General features: G+C 36.1%; 1 protein-coding gene across 1 annotated transcript in view; it reads left to right on the top strand.

Moving 5' to 3' along the window:
- The window catches only part of LOC110459278 (tankyrase-1-like), a gene marked incomplete at its 3' end in the record, with an annotated part of 70,827 nt that overhangs the window by 49,485 nt on the left and 4,091 nt on the right, over positions 1–17,251 (top strand). Inside the window, exons 16-18 of the mRNA XM_021511461.1 lie at positions 12,305–12,385; positions 14,877–14,987; positions 16,437–16,538. Of these exons, the coding sequence (XP_021367136.1) occupies positions 12,305–12,385; positions 14,877–14,987; positions 16,437–16,538 (294 nt within the window). The remainder of the gene's footprint in view (positions 1–12,304; positions 12,386–14,876; positions 14,988–16,436; positions 16,539–17,251) is intronic.

Below are 17,251 nucleotides of genomic sequence, written 5' to 3'. Positions count from 1 at the left end.
TTCACACTTACATTGTACCAGTACACACTTACATTGTACCAGTACACCCTTACATTGTACCAGTACACCCTTACATTGTACCAGTTTACACTTACATTGTACAAGTACACACTGAAATTGTACCAGTACACCCTTACATTATGCCAGTACACACTTACATTATACCAGTTCACACTTACATTGTACCAGTACACACTTACATTGTAGCAGTACACACTTGCATTATACCAGTACACCGTTACATTGAACCAGTACACACTAACAATGTACCAATACACACTAACATTGTACTAGTTCACACTTACAATGTACCAGTACACACTAACAATGTTCCAGTACACACTAACATTGTACCAGTTCACACTTACATTGTACCAGTACACACTTACATTGTAGCAGTACACACTATCATTGTACTAGTTCACACTTACAATGTTCCAGTACACACTAACAATGTTCCAGTACACACTAACATTGTACCAGTTCACACTTACCTTGTACCAGTACACACTTACATTGTAGCAGTACACACTATCATTGTACTAGATCACACTTACAATGTTCCAGTACAAACTAACAATGTTCCAGTTCACACTAACATTGTACCAGTTCACACTGACCTTGTACCAGTACACACTTCCATTGTAGCAGTACACACTATCATTGTACCAGTGCACACTTAGATTGTACCAGTACACACTTACATACCCTTACATTGTACAAATACACACTTGCATTGTACCAGTACACACTATCATTGTACTAGTTCACACTTACAATGTTCCAGTACAAACTAACAATGTTCCAGTTCACACTAACATTGTACCAGTTCACACTTACAATGTACCAGTACACACTTACATTGTACCAGTACACACTTAAATTGTACCAGTACACACTTACATTGTACCAGTAGACACTTAAATTGTACCAGTACACACTTACATTATACCAGTACACACTTACATTGTACCAGTTCACACTTACAATGTACCAGTACACACCACACTTACATTATACCAGTACCCACTTACATTGTAGCAGTACACACTTACATTATACCAGTACCCACTTACATTGTAGCAGTACACCCTTACATTGCACTAGTACACACTAACAATGTACCGGTACACCCTTACGTTGTAGCAGTACACACTTACATTATACCAGTACCCACTTACATTGTACCAGTTCACACTTACAATGTACCAGTTCACACTTACATTGTTCCAGTATACACTTACATTGTAGCAGTACACCCTTACATTGTACTAGTACACACTAACATTGTAAAAGTACACCCTTACGTTGTACCAGTACACACTTACATTCTACCAGTACACACTAATAATGTACCAGTACACCCTTACGTTGTACTAGTACACACTAACAATGTAAGTGTGTACTGGTACAACATAAGGGTTTACTGGTACATTGTTAGTGTGTACTGGTACAATGTAAGTGTGTAATTGTACAATGTAAGGGTGTACTGCTACAATGTAAGTGGTACTAGTACACACTAACATTGTAAAAGTACACCCTTACGTTGTACCAGTACACCCTTACGTTGTACTAGTACACACTAACAATGTACCGGTACACCCTTACGTTGTAGCAGTACACACTTACATTGTAGCAGTTCACCCTTACATTGTACCAGTACACACAAACAATGTACCAGTTCACACTTACAATGTACCAGTACACACTTACAATGTAGCAGACACACTTACATTGTACCAGTACACACTTCATTGTACAAGTACACACTGAAATTGTACCAGTACACCCTTACATTGTACCAGTACACACAAACAATGTACCAGTTCACACTTACAATGTACCAGTACACACTAACAATGTACCAATACACACCTACATTGTAGCAGTACACACTAATAATGTACCAGTACACCCTTACGTTGTACCAGTACACCCTTACGTTGTACTAGTACACACTAACAATGTACCGGTACACCCTTACGTTGTAGCAGTACACACTTACATTGTAGCAGTACACACTTACATTGTAGCAGTTCACCCTTACATTGTACCAGTACACCCTTTTGTTGTATCAGTAAACACTTACATTGTAGCAGTACACCCTTACATTGTACAAGTACACACTCAAATTGTACCAGTACACCCTTACATTATACCAGTACACACTAACATTGTACCAGTTCACACTTACAATGTACCAGTACACACTACACCCTTACATTGTACCAGTTCACACTTACATTGTACCAGTACACACTTCATTGTACAAGTACACACTGAAATTGTACCAGTACACCCTTACATTGTAGCAGTTCACCCTTACGTTGTACCAGTACACATTACAATGTTCCAGTACACACTTACAATGTTCCAGTACACACTTACATTGTACCAGTTCACACTTACAATGTACCAGTACACACTACACCCTTACATTGTACCAGTTTACACTTACATTGTACAAGTACACACTTACATTGTAGCAGTACACACTAACAATGTACCAGTAAACCCTTATGTTGTACCAGTACACACTTACATTGTACTAGTACACACTAACATTGTAAAAGTACACCCTTACGTATTGTACCAGTACACACTTATATTGTACAAGTACACACTTACATTGTAGCAGTTCACCCTTACATTGTACCAGTACACTCTAACAATGTTCCAGTATTCCCTTACATTGTACCAGTACACACTTTTGTTGTATCAGTACACACTTACATTGTAGCATTACACCCTTACATTGTACTAGTACACACTAACAATGTAAGTGTGTACTGGTACAACGTAAGGGTGAACTGCTACAATGTAAGTGTGTACTTGTACAATATAAGTGTGTACTGGTACAATACGTAAGGGTGTACTTTTACAATGTTAGTGTGTACTAGTGCAATGTAAGGGTGTACTGCTACAATGTAAGTGTTTACTGATACAACAAAAGGGTGTACTGGTACAATGTAAGTGTATACTGGTACAATGTAAGTGTGAACTGGTACAATGTAAGGGTGTACTGGAACATTGTTAGTGTGTACTGGAACATTGTAAGTGTGTACTGGAACATTGTAATGTGTACTGGTACAACGTAAGGGTGTACTGGTACAACGTAAGGGTATACTGGTACATTGTTAGTGTGTACTGCTACAATGTAAGAGTATACTGGTACATTGTTAGTGTGTACTGCTACAATGTAAGTGGTACTAGTACACACTAACATTGTACCATTACACCCTTACGTTGTACCAGTACACCCTTACGTTGTACCAGTGCACACTTACACTTGTTCCAGTACACACTAACATTGTACCAGTTCACACTTACATTGTACCAGTACATACTAACATTGTACCAGTACACACTAACAATGTACCAGTACACCCTAACGTTGTACCAGTACACACTTACATTGTAGCAGTTCACCCTTACATTGTACCAGTACACTCTAACAATGTTCCAGTATTCCCTTACATTGTACCAGTACACACTAACAATGTTCCAGTACACCCTTACATTGTACCAGTACACTCTAACAATGTTCCAGTATTCCCTTACATTGTACCAGTACACACTAACATTGTACCAGTTCACACTTACAATGTACCAGTACACACTTAAATTGTACCAGTACACCCTTTTGTTGTATCAGTAAACACTTACATTGTAGCAGTACACGTACAAGTACACACTGAAATTGTACCAGTACACCCTTACATTATACCAGTACACACTAACATTGTACCAGTACACCCTTACGTTGTACCAGTACACATTACAATGTTCCAGTACACACTTACATTGTACCAGTTCACACTTACAATGTACCAGTACACACTAACAATGTACCAATACACACCTACATTGTAGCAGTACACACTAATAATGTACCAATACACCCTTACATTGTACCAGTTCACACTTACAATGTACCAGTACACACTTACATTGTACCAGTACACCCTTTTGTTGTATCAGTACACACTTACATTGTAGCAGTACACACTTACATTGTAGCAGTACACAATAATAATGTACCAGTACACCCTTACGTTGTACCAGTACACACTTACATTGTAGCAGTATACCCTTACATTGTAGCAGTACACACTAACATTGTAGCGGTACACACTAACATTGTAGCAGTACACACTTACATTGTACCAGTACACACTTACATTGTAGCAGTATACCCTTACATTGTAGCAGTACACACTAACATTGTAGCAGTACACACTAACATTGTAGCAGTACACACTTACATTGTAGCAGTACACACTAACAATGTACCAGTACACCCTTACGTTGTACCAGTACACACTTACATTGTACCAGTACACCCTTACATTGTAGCAGTATACCCTTACATTGTAGCAGTACACACTTACATTGTAGCAGTACACACTTACACTGTACCAGTCCACACTATGTACCAGTACACCCTTACATTGTACCAGTTCACACTTATATTTTACCAGTATACACTTACATTGTACCAGTACACCCTTACATTATACCAGTTCACACTTACATTGTACCAGTACACACTTACATTGTACTAGTACACGCTAACATTGTACCAGTACACCCTTACATTGTACCAGTGCACACTTACATTATACCAGTATACACTTACATTATACCAGTACACCCTTACATTGTACCAGTACAAACTTACATTGTACCAGTTCACACTTACATTATACCAGTACACCCTTACATTGTACCAGTACACACATACATGGTACCAGTACACACTTACATTGTACCAGTATACACTTACATTGTACTAGTACACACTTACATTGTACCAGTACACACTTACATTGTACCAGTTCACACTTACATTATACCAGTACACCCTTACATTGTACCAGTACACACATACATGGTACCAGTACACACTTACATTGTACCAGTATACACTTACATTGTACTAGTACACACTTACATTGTACCAGTACACACTTACATTGTAGCAGTACACACTAACATTGTAGCAGTACACACTTACATTGTAGCAGTACACACTAACATTGTAGCAGTACACCCTTACATTGTACCAGTACACACTTACATTGTACCAGTATACACTTACATTGTACTAGTACACACTTACATTGTACCAGTACACACTTACATTGTAGCAGTATACCCTTACATTGTAGCAGTACACACTTACATTGTAGCAGTACACACTTGCATTATACCAGTACACCGTTACATTGAACCAGTACACACTAACAATGTACCAATACACACTTACATTGTACTAGTACACACTAACATTGTACCAGTACACCCTTACATTGTACCAGTGCACACTTACATTATACCAGTATACACTTACATTATACCAGTACACCCTTACATTGTACCAGTACAAACTTACATTGTACCAGTTCACACTTACATTATACCAGTACACCCTTACATTGTACCAGTACAAACTTACATTGTACCAGTTCACACTTACATTATACCAGTACACCCTTACATTGTACCAGTACACACTTACATTGTAGCAGTATACCCTTACATTGTAGCAGTACACACTAACATTGTAGCAGTACACACTTACATTGTAGCAGTACACACTTGCATTATACCAGTACACCGTTACATTGAACCAGTACACACTAACAATGTACCAATACACACTTACATTGTACTAGTACACACTAACATTGTACCAGTACACCCTTACGTTGTAGCAGTACACACTTACATTGTAGCAGTACACACTTACATTGTACCAGTATACACTTACATTGTACTAGTACACACTTACATTGTACCAGTACACACTTACATTGTAGCAGTACACACTAACAATGTACCAGTACACCCTTACGTTGTACCAGTACACACTTACATTGTAGCAGTACACACTAACATTGTAGCAGTACACACTTACATTGTACCACTACACACTTACATTGTAGCAGTATACCCTTACATTGTAGCAGTACACACTAACATTGTAGCAGTACACACTAACATTGTAGCAGTACACACTAACATTGTAGCAGTACACCCTTACATTGTACCAGTACACACTTACATTGTACCAGCACACCCTTACATTGTACCAGTACACACTTACATTGTAGCAGTATACCCTTACATTGTAGCAGTACACACTAACATTGTAGCAGTACACACTTACATTGTACCACTACACACTTACATTGTAGCAGTATACCCTTACATTGTAGCAGTACACACTTACATTGTAGCAGTACACACTTGCATTATACCAGTACACCGTTACATTGAACCAGTACACACTAACAATGTACCAATACACACTTACATTGTACTAGTACACACTAACATTGTACCAGTACACCCTTACATTGTACCAGTGCACACTTACATTATACCAGTATACACTTACATTATACCAGTACACCCTTACATTGTACCAGTACAAACTTACATTGTACCAGTTCACACTTACATTATACCAGTACACCCTTACATTGTACCAGTACAAACTTACATTGTACCAGTTCACACTTACATTATACCAGTACACCCTTACATTGTACCAGTACACACTTACATTGTACCAGTATACACTTACATTGTACCAGTACAAAGTACAATTATCTGTATAGTTTATAGCATAACACAACATCAGAAACAAGTGTTATGACATAAAAGAAATGATTAATAGTAACAAATATATGTGTAATAACACAACACAAACATGTATAACGACACCATCACATAAATATATCTATATATTATATATATTGAAGGTTAAAAAAACAGAAACACATAGATCTGCCAAGCATTAGAGCTGACATTATCAATCTTCAGATGATTTACACATAGCTACACACAGATACATGTTATGTATACAAAGGGTCTGAAGATTAATAATAACTCTACCGAAAAATGAGAACATGATACGTTTTAGTATGAAAAATATGAAAAATAAAAAATATATGAAAAATAAGATCTAATAACCAACTTCAAAACTAACAGCTTTCACCCTTCACAGGACTTAGGGTTTGTTTGAAGGGCCCTGTAAAGGGTGAAAGCTGCTAGTATTGAAGTCTTAGGATCTTATTTATTCTGTACCTACCTACTTCACATGGACATATATGGAAAGTGAGATTGCAATGAACTGCACACAGAATGAAATGATTACTGTGTTGACACTGTGATAACTTATTACATTCGTAACACAATATGTCTTTATGAATTTACATTGTACACAAAAAACAAAAACAAATGTTGTCAGTCCTAACACTGACTTCCAGTTTAACATCTTACACAAAATATCATTATCATATATAGCATGTGAAAAACAGAAATATGAACATTAATATTGTAAAACTTTAATAAATTCCTTCCAAAACACTTAATATTCAACTGGAAAAATCAGCTAAAATCAATCTGTTTTGAATGTCTTGTTTGTGTTTTCACATATGCTGTTATAGACATTTTAGATACCCTTTTGATTCTTATTTAATTTTATTGTAAAATCTGAAAGGGATGGATTAACGTAAGAAATTTTGTTTAGTATCTTTTGTGTGAACACTTTTTATCAACTATCTGCTTTTCCTCTTTTTTCCATTTATCTTTACTGGTATCCATTACCTAAACTCTAGACATTATAGCCGGCCTTTGCTTACTTTGTTACCTTTTACAAATGAAATTCCTTTTTTTTCCTCAATTAAAGCACTTTTTTAATGCTGTATTATAGTTGTTTTTATTTACCCTTTATTGTGTATTAAGTTGTGTGAAATTAACTGAAAAGAATTGGATTGACATTCTGTATAAATGTTGTTTATATTTGTACATATTATAATTTTCATATCTTTATTGATGAATTTTACAGTTTTGTACATAGCTCTTTATGCTTGGGGTATTCCATGTAAACTTGTGTATATGTTTTTGTTTTTTCCCCTGTAATTTCTGTATAAGACAGTACATGTAATATAGAAGTTGTTTGTTTAATTTGAAGAAAAATAATTCTCAATTTTGTGTCATAAGACATTGGTACATTTTAAATTTGCAATATGCAATATCTATATAATAAATCAATGTCAAATCATATTTAAAAATATATTTGTAGACATGAAAACATACAAATGACCCCCCCCCCCCCCCCCCCCCCCCCCAAAAAAAACCAACTAAAAACAAAAACAATAACAAAAAGACATTAATCAATAAAAAATAAATAAGAAATCTACATAGCATTTAGGTAATTAGATGTGCTTCATCAAGGTTATAGACAGATCATGATTATACATATCAACATTACTCCTTGGTAACTCTGTGTGTTTTGTTCATCTCTTGAAGTTTTGGAACATCTGGCACTGGTAAATATCATTCTCCTGTGGATGATTATATTTTTTACTCTGATTGACCTCAAAGAAGTCAATAATTGTAAACCTTTGTATATTGGAGTGAATTATCATCAAGACTTGATTAAATCAATGTTTCTACTTTGCTGTTGGAAATCAGTAGAGTTGACCATTATCTATACAGTTTACACTTTCAGTACAGGGATCCCTTTATATATGTTGCTATATTGGTAGGTAAAATCACTAGAGTTGACCATTATCTATACAGTTTACACTTTCAGTACAGGGATCCCTTTATATATGTTGCTATATTGGTAGGTAAAATCACTAGAGTTGACCATTATCTATACAGTTTACACTTTCAGTACAGGGATCCCTTTATATATGTTGCTATATTGGTAGGTAAAATCACTAGAGTTGACCATTATCTATACAGTTTACACTTTCAGTACAGGGATCCCTTTATATATGTTGCTATATTGGTAGGTAAAATCACTAGAGTTGACCATTATCTATACAGTTTACACTTTCAGTACAGGGATCCCTTTATATATGTTGCTATATTGGTAGGTAAAATCACTAGAGTTGACCATTATCTATACAGTTTACACTTTCAGTACAGGGATCCCTTTATATATGTTGCTATATTGGTAGGTAAAATCACTAGAGTTGACCATTATCTATACAGTTTACACTTTCAGTACAGGGATCCCTTTATATATGTTGCTATATTGGTAGGTAAAATCACTAGAGTTGACCATTATCTATACAGTTTACACTTTCAGTACAGGGATCCCTTTATATATGTTGCTATATTGGTAGGTAAAATCACTAGAGTTGACCATTATCTATACAGTTTACACTTTCAGTACAGGGATCCCTTTATATATGTTGCTATATTGGTAGGTAAAATCACTAGAGTTGACCATTATCTATACAGTTTACACTTTCAGTACAGGGATCCCTTTATATATGTTGCTATATTGGTAGGTAAAATCACTAGAGTTGACCATTATCTATACAGTTTACACTTTCAGTACAGGGATCCCTTTATATATGTTGCTATATTGGTAGGTAAAATCACTAGAGTTGACCATTATCTATACAGTTTACACTTTCAGTACAGGGATCCCTTTATATATGTTGCTATATTGGTAGGTAAAATCACTAGAGTTGACCATTATCTATACAGTTTACACTTTCAGTACAGGGATCCCTTTATATATGTTGCTATATTGGTAGGTAAAATCACTAGAGTTGACCATTATCTATACAGTTTACACTTTCAGTACAGGGATCCCTTTATATATGTTGCTATATTGGTAGGTAAAATCACTAGAGTTGACCATTATCTATACAGTTTACACTTTCAGTACAGGGATCCCTTTATATATGTTGCTATATTGGTAGGTAAAATCACTAGAGTTGACCATTATCTATACAGTTTACACTTTCAGTACAGGGATCCCTTTATATATGTTGCTATATTGGTAGGTAAAATCACTAGAGTTGACCATTATCTATACAGTTTACACTTTCAGTACAGGGATCCCTTTATATATGTTGCTATATTGGTAGGTAAAATCACTAGAGTTGACCATTATCTATACAGTTTACACTTTCAGTACAGGGATCCCTTTATATATGTTGCTATATTGGTAGGTAAAATCACTAGAGTTGACCATTATCTATACAGTTTACACTTTCAGTACAGGGATCCCTTTATATATGTTGCTATATTGGTAGGTAAAATCACTAGAGTTGACCATTATCTATACAGTTTACACTTTCAGTACAGGGATCCCTTTATATATGTTGCTATATTGGTAGGTAAAATCACTAGAGTTGACCATTATCTATACAGTTTACACTTTCAGTACAGGGATCCCTTTATATATGTTGCTATATTGGTAGGTAAAATCACTAGAGTTGACCATTATCTATACAGTTTACACTTTCAGTACAGGGATCCCTTTATATATGTTGCTATATTGGTAGGTAAAATCACTAGAGTTGACCATTATCTATACAGTTTACACTTTCAGTACAGGGATCCCTTTATATATGTTGCTATATTGGTAGGTAAAATCACTAGAGTTGACCATTATCTATACAGTTTACACTTTCAGTACAGGGATCCCTTTATATATGTTGCTATATTGGTAGGTAAAATCACTAGAGTTGACCATTATCTATACAGTTTACACTTTCAGTACAGGGATCCCTTTATATATGTTGCTATATTGGTAGGTAAAATCACTAGAGTTGACCATTATCTATACAGTTTACACTTTCAGTACAGGGATCCCTTTATATATGTTGCTATATTGGTAGGTAAAATCACTAGAGTTGACCATTATCTATACAGTTTACACTTTCAGTACAGGGATCCCTTTATATATGTTGCTATATTGGTAGGTAAAATCACTAGAGTTGACCATTATCTATACAGTTTACACTTTCAGTACAGGGATCCCTTTATATATGTTGCTATATTGGTAGGTAAAATCACTAGAGTTGACCATTATCTATACAGTTTACACTTTCAGTACAGGGATCCCTTTATATATGTTGCTATATTGGTAGGTAAAATCACTAGAGTTGACCATTATCTATACAGTTTACACTTTCAGTACAGGGATCCCTTTATATATGTTGCTATATTGGTAGGTAAAATCACTAGAGTTGACCATTATCTATACAGTTTACACTTTCAGTACAGGGATCCCTTTATATATGTTGCTATATTGGTAGGTAAAATCACTAGAGTTGACCATTATCTATACAGTTTACACTTTCAGTACAGGGATCCCTTTATATATGTTGCTATATTGGTAGGTAAAATCACTAGAGTTGACCATTATCTATACAGTTTACACTTTCAGTACAGGGATCCCTTTATATATGTTGCTATATTGGTAGGTAAAATCACTAGAGTTGACCATTATCTATACAGTTTACACTTTCAGTACAGGGATCCCTTTATATATGTTGCTATATTGGTAGGTAAAATCACTAGAGTTGACCATTATCTATACAGTTTACACTTTCAGTACAGGGATCCCTTTATATATGTTGCTATATTGGTAGGTAAAATCACTAGAGTTGACCATTATCTATACAGTTTACACTTTCAGTACAGGGATCCCTTTATATATGTTGCTATATTGGTAGGTAAAATCACTAGAGTTGACCATTATCTATACAGTTTACACTTTCAGTACAGGGATCCCTTTATATATGTTGCTATATTGGTAGGTAAAATCACTAGAGTTGACCATTATCTATACAGTTTACACTTTCAGTACAGGGATCCCTTTATATATGTTGCTATATTGGTAGGTAAAATCACTAGAGTTGACCATTATCTATACAGTTTACACTTTCAGTACAGGGATCCCTTTATATATGTTGCTATATTGGTAGGTAAAATCACTAGAGTTGACCATTATCTATACAGTTTACACTTTCAGTACAGGGATCCCTTTATATATGTTGCTATATTGGTAGGTAAAATCACTAGAGTTGACCATTATCTATACAGTTTACACTTTCAGTACAGGGATCCCTTTATATATGTTGCTATATTGGTAGGTAAAATCACTAGAGTTGACCATTATCTATACAGTTTACACTTTCAGTACAGGGATCCCTTTATATATGTTGCTATATTGGTAGGTAAAATCACTAGAGTTGACCATTATCTATACAGTTTACACTTTCAGTACAGGGATCCCTTTATATATGTTGCTATATTGGTAGGTAAAATCACTAGAGTTGACCATTATCTATACAGTTTACACTTTCAGTACAGGGATCCCTTTATATATGTTGCTATATTGGTAGGTAAAATCACTAGAGTTGACCATTATCTATACAGTTTACACTTTCAGTACAGGGATCCCTTTATATATGTTGCTATATTGGTAGGTAAAATCACTAGAGTTGACCATTATCTATACAGTTTACACTTTCAGTACAGGGATTCCTTTATCTATGCCGCTGGTAATGAAACAGATGATGCCCTCAACTTCATCGAATGGCTGCCCACTTTTCAGGTGAAGTACCTCAACTGAATAATTTGTTTTATTAATGACTTATTCTCCAAACATTCCATTAATTATCTCCCATTTAATCTTTTTAAGATTTCTCTATCTTCCTTGGGGTATAGGATTCCTCTGTCACCCCCTTGGGTATTTGTTCAGTAGTTTTTGTATTTTCATACATAACTTAATACATATTCCGGATCTTTTTGTTAACACTCTGACTTCATCATTTCTGCCCACTGTATATTTGAAAAGGTAATATTGCCAAATCTTTTACCAAGAATAACCTTCGTTTGCTCTTTGTCACCTATTTCTGAGAATTTGACACAATTGTTAACATTTAAAATATTATCAACAGTCTCCAGGATAGGATCGGTAAAAAAGAATCATTTTCCTAGAGTATGAGTATGTGGGATTCCTGAATGTCTAGAACCATCAGCTTGAAGCAAGCCTTGGTCTAGAAAACTATTTGTTGCAATTTTATTAAATGCCCAACAAAGACAACACTCTCAGGATCATGTTGGTAGATTTTGCATGATTTAGAAAAATCCCCATGAGGTAAAACTTCATTTTGTACATGAATACGATCCTCCATTGTTCTGATAATGGCCCCTGATAGGAGGCTACAAATTAAAGAAGACATCTACAGATGTAACCCTGGCTGCAGTGTGGTTTTATTGACTACCTATGACAAAGTTAGTTAGTATCTAACATAGAAATGGTATCACAGATCATTGATCAGCTTCTCTCTGTGCTGTAAGTCCTCATTGGTCAGCTTCTCTCTGTGCTGTTAGTCCTCATTGATCAGCTTCTCTCTGTGCTGTTAGTCCTCATTGATAAGCTTCTCTCTGTGCTGTAAGTCCTCATTGATCAGCTTCTCTTTGTGCTGTAAGTCCTCATTGATAAGCTTCTCTCTGTGCTGTAAATCCTCATTGATGATAAGTAGATATTTAACATGTTGTAAGAATTGTTTACCATATATCTTTTCATGGGGTCAATATCTCATAGGAATTTGACATATAGAAACCTTACAAATTGGCTCAATAAAATTGATGAATCATTGAGCATAAGTAAGATTCATGATAACCAACATACACTTCAACTTTTCCTTTAAAACGCTACTTGTCCTGTAGAAACCTTACAAATTGGCTCAATAAAATTGATGAATCATTGAGCATAAGTAAGATTCATGATAACCAACATACACTTCAACTTTTCCTTTAAAACGCTACTTGTCCTGAACAGCCAAGTAGATTTTATCCTAATTTGGTCTGGAGCATCCTTGGGCCAAGGGGACTCAGTTTTGTATAAATGGTGGGTTTGGCCCCCCTGGGGGCAGAGGGGCGGGGCCCAATAGGAGAAATAGACGTAAAATCTTTAAAATCCTTCTTCTGCAGTAGGGATAAAGGGATTTTATCCTAATTTGGTCTTGAGCATCCTTGGGCCAAGGGGACTCAGTTTTGTATAAACCGTGGGTTTGGCCCCTAAAGGGCCCGAGGGGCGGCCAGCCCAATAGGGGAACATAGCAAATTATTCTTTAAAATCCTTCTCCTTCTGTAGGATTGACAGGATTTCGTCCATATTTGCTGTTGCATCCTTGGGTTAAGGGAAACCAATTTTGTGTAAACGGTGGGTCTGGCCCCCTTGGGGGCTGAGGGGCAGGGCCCAATATGGGAAATATAGCAAATTCTTAAAAATCCTTCTTCTTCTGTAGGAATGACAGGATTTATTCCATATTTAGTCTGAAGCATCCTTAGGTGAAGGGGTACCAATTTTGTATAAACCATGGGTCTGACCCCCCAGGGACCTGAGGGGCGGGGCCCAATAGGGGAACATAGCAAATTATTCTTTAAAATCCTTCTTCTACCATAGGGATTAAGGGATTTTATCCTAATTAGGCTGGAGCATCCTTGGGCCAAGGGGACTCAAATTTGTATAAGCAGTGGGTGGGGTCTCCCAGGGGGCAGAAGGGCACGGTCCAATAGGAGAAATAGAGGTAAAACCTTTAAAATCCTTCTTCGATCATCATGATTTAGGGATTTTATCCTTATTTAGTCTGGAGCATCCTTTGGTCAAGGGGACTCAATTTTGTATAAACGGTGGGTATGACCCCCCTAGGGGCATAAGGGTGGGGCTCTGTTTAAAACTTGTTACATCTCAAGTACTGGATGGATCTTTCTGAAATTTCATATGTATTACAACACCTACCATGGAGTGCTATATCTTAACTTCATACCAATTATTTCAAACATATTCAGGTGAGCGATACAGGCCCTATGGGCCTTTTGTTATAAATAAGGCTGGACCCTTATATAAGTGTTTGAGGTAAGTTTGCCTGGTAATAAATAAGGCTGGAGGCTTATGTAAGTGTTTGAGGTAAGTTTGCCTGGTAATAAATAAGGCTGGATGAGACTCTTTTTAAGTGATGGTTAAAAAGTTAGACATTTGATTGTGTAAGACAAAAGTCACAGTACATATTACTGTAATGATATATTTTATACAGAGTGAGGTGCGGTCTTTACAGCGCAGTGTGCGACAGGAGCCGTTGTCTACTGTGAGGGATATCATTGAGTCCTGTCACCGACCAGACATGCTGGTCAACTGCAGAGACAAAGTAAGGCATTGTTAAATCTGGGTCTTGTGCAACCTTGTCACAAGTCACATTATAAAATCTTAGTCTTGTGGAACCTTGTCACACAAGTCAGATTATCATGGTCATATTTATATTTGTGCAGTAGCATGCTTGTATAAAGGGCTATCAAGTCAGGTTTGATTAGAGGAATTACCTGAACAACTTTAAAAGTCACAGGAGTCAAATGTGTAAAAAGCTTTGAATTACTGCTTGCCTATGAATAAGCAAGGGGCTTAGAGTCACGGTCATTTACCAGTGGCATTGAAGGAATTAAGGGCCATAAAGTTTGTTCAAATAAGTAACTAAAGTTGAAATCTTTCAGCAAAGATTCAAAAGATGTCGAGTTATTCAATCTAACAACAATAATCCATAATGTGTTATGATATTTTGCCAACCAATATTTAGATATATTTGACCTTGACCCTGTTTGAAGGTCGAAGATGTGAGATGAATTACAGGTGAGCAATGGAGACCAACTAGGCCTCTTGTTAACAATACATTTGATGAATCCTCTCTGCCCCTGGTCAGCATCAAATGGTCTTGTTCATAAACTAAGTTCCTTTGATAGGGAGCTGGTAATGCTTTTAGTGTATTTTCTTGTGAGTTTATGATCAACTCATTTCTTGGTCATACGGGCTGGTTAGTATTCTCGCCTTGAAATGTGATGTTCCAATTTTTATAATATTGGAAGATTTGTAGCCTTTCCTGTTCACACTTTGTGACCTTTATCCCAAACGATGTTGATGTCCAACATGTCTCTTCTTTGTGATGTGCAAGATTCAGATAAATTTCTGAAACTTCCAGATTTCCCATGCAACAGATGGCATATGGCATTCGGAGCTTGTTCCCCCACCCACCCACCCAGAGTATCACTTTATCCTGCGTAGTGGTGTCCCCATTGACTGTTTAATGCTATTGTAAGATGTAATCCTTTTACATGATGCAGATTTCAACTTCTTTTATCCAGTATTTCAGGGGTGTTTTCTTTATGGCTAGGGAATGTTTGGTCGTAATGGTTTCCAGCCTTTTCAAATCTTTGAAATAGCCGCTCTATATATTGATTCATAAAGCTTGTATCTTTGCCAACACAATATGATCTCCGTACTATGATTCTGACTTGACTTCTTCCTTTACCACCGTTTTCATCATTGAACCAGTTATACAAGGGGAGGGCGTACGCACCTCTTCCATGTTTAATTGTCATGGTAAACAATCTAGATTGTGACATCACACAAAATGGACATTGTGATGTCATCATATATTGATGGAACTAATTATGTGTTATATGATAAAATAGATTTCAATTAATATGTCCATTTTAACAATAATATACGACAAGCTACACTTTGTTTAAATGATTGAACAAATGAAAATGAATGTTTCACACATAAATGATTGATGTAACACTAGCTTTGTATTTTGTTTCTGTAGGCAATGAGGACACCTTTGATCCTGGCCTGCCTGTTTGCCCGCGAGGACATTGTAAAGTACCTCCTAGACTTACCCAGTATCAATGTTAACAGCACTGACTGTGTATGTATCAGGTTAATTATACATTTATATCAAACACAATCAATTCTTGTTTGGTAAATACAGTGAACATTTGTTTTATTAGCTATTACTTTTTTACTGAATTATGTTTAGAACACTAGAAAAAGAGAAAGGAATTCCAATCAGATTTTTCTTACCTGTTGTTTGTTGTTCAGTGTGACAGAAGCTGTTGACATTACACTTACCTGTTGTTTGTTGTTCAGTGTGACAGAAGCTGTTTACATTACTCCTACCTGTCGTTTGTTGTTCAGTGTAATATAAGCTGTTTACATTACACTTACCTGTTGTTTGTTGTTCAGTGTGACAGAAGCTGTTAACATTACTCCTACCTGTCGTTTGTTGTTCAGTGTGACAGAAGCTGTTTACATTACTCCTACCTGTTGTTTGTTGTTCAGTGTGACAGAAGCTGTTAACATTACTCCTACCTGTTGTTTGTTGTTCAGTGTGACAGAAGCTGTTAACATTACTCCTACCTGTTGTTTGTTGTTCAGTGTCACAGAAGTTGTTTACATCACTTCTACCTGTTGTTTGTTGTTCAGTGTGACAGAAGCTGTTTACATTCCTCCTACTTGTCATTTGTTGTTCAGTGTGACAGAAGGTGTTTACATTACTCCTACCTGTTGTTTGTTGTTCAGTGTGACAGAAGCTGTTTATATTACTCCTACCTGTCGTTTGTTGTTCAGTGTTACAGAAAT

Source organism: Mizuhopecten yessoensis, unplaced genomic scaffold (assembly GCF_002113885.1).
Source record: "Mizuhopecten yessoensis strain PY_sf001 unplaced genomic scaffold, ASM211388v2 scaffold9995, whole genome shotgun sequence".
NCBI lineage: Eukaryota > Metazoa > Mollusca > Bivalvia > Pectinida > Pectinidae > Mizuhopecten > Mizuhopecten yessoensis.
This window is presented reverse-complemented; position numbering and strand designations above follow the sequence as displayed.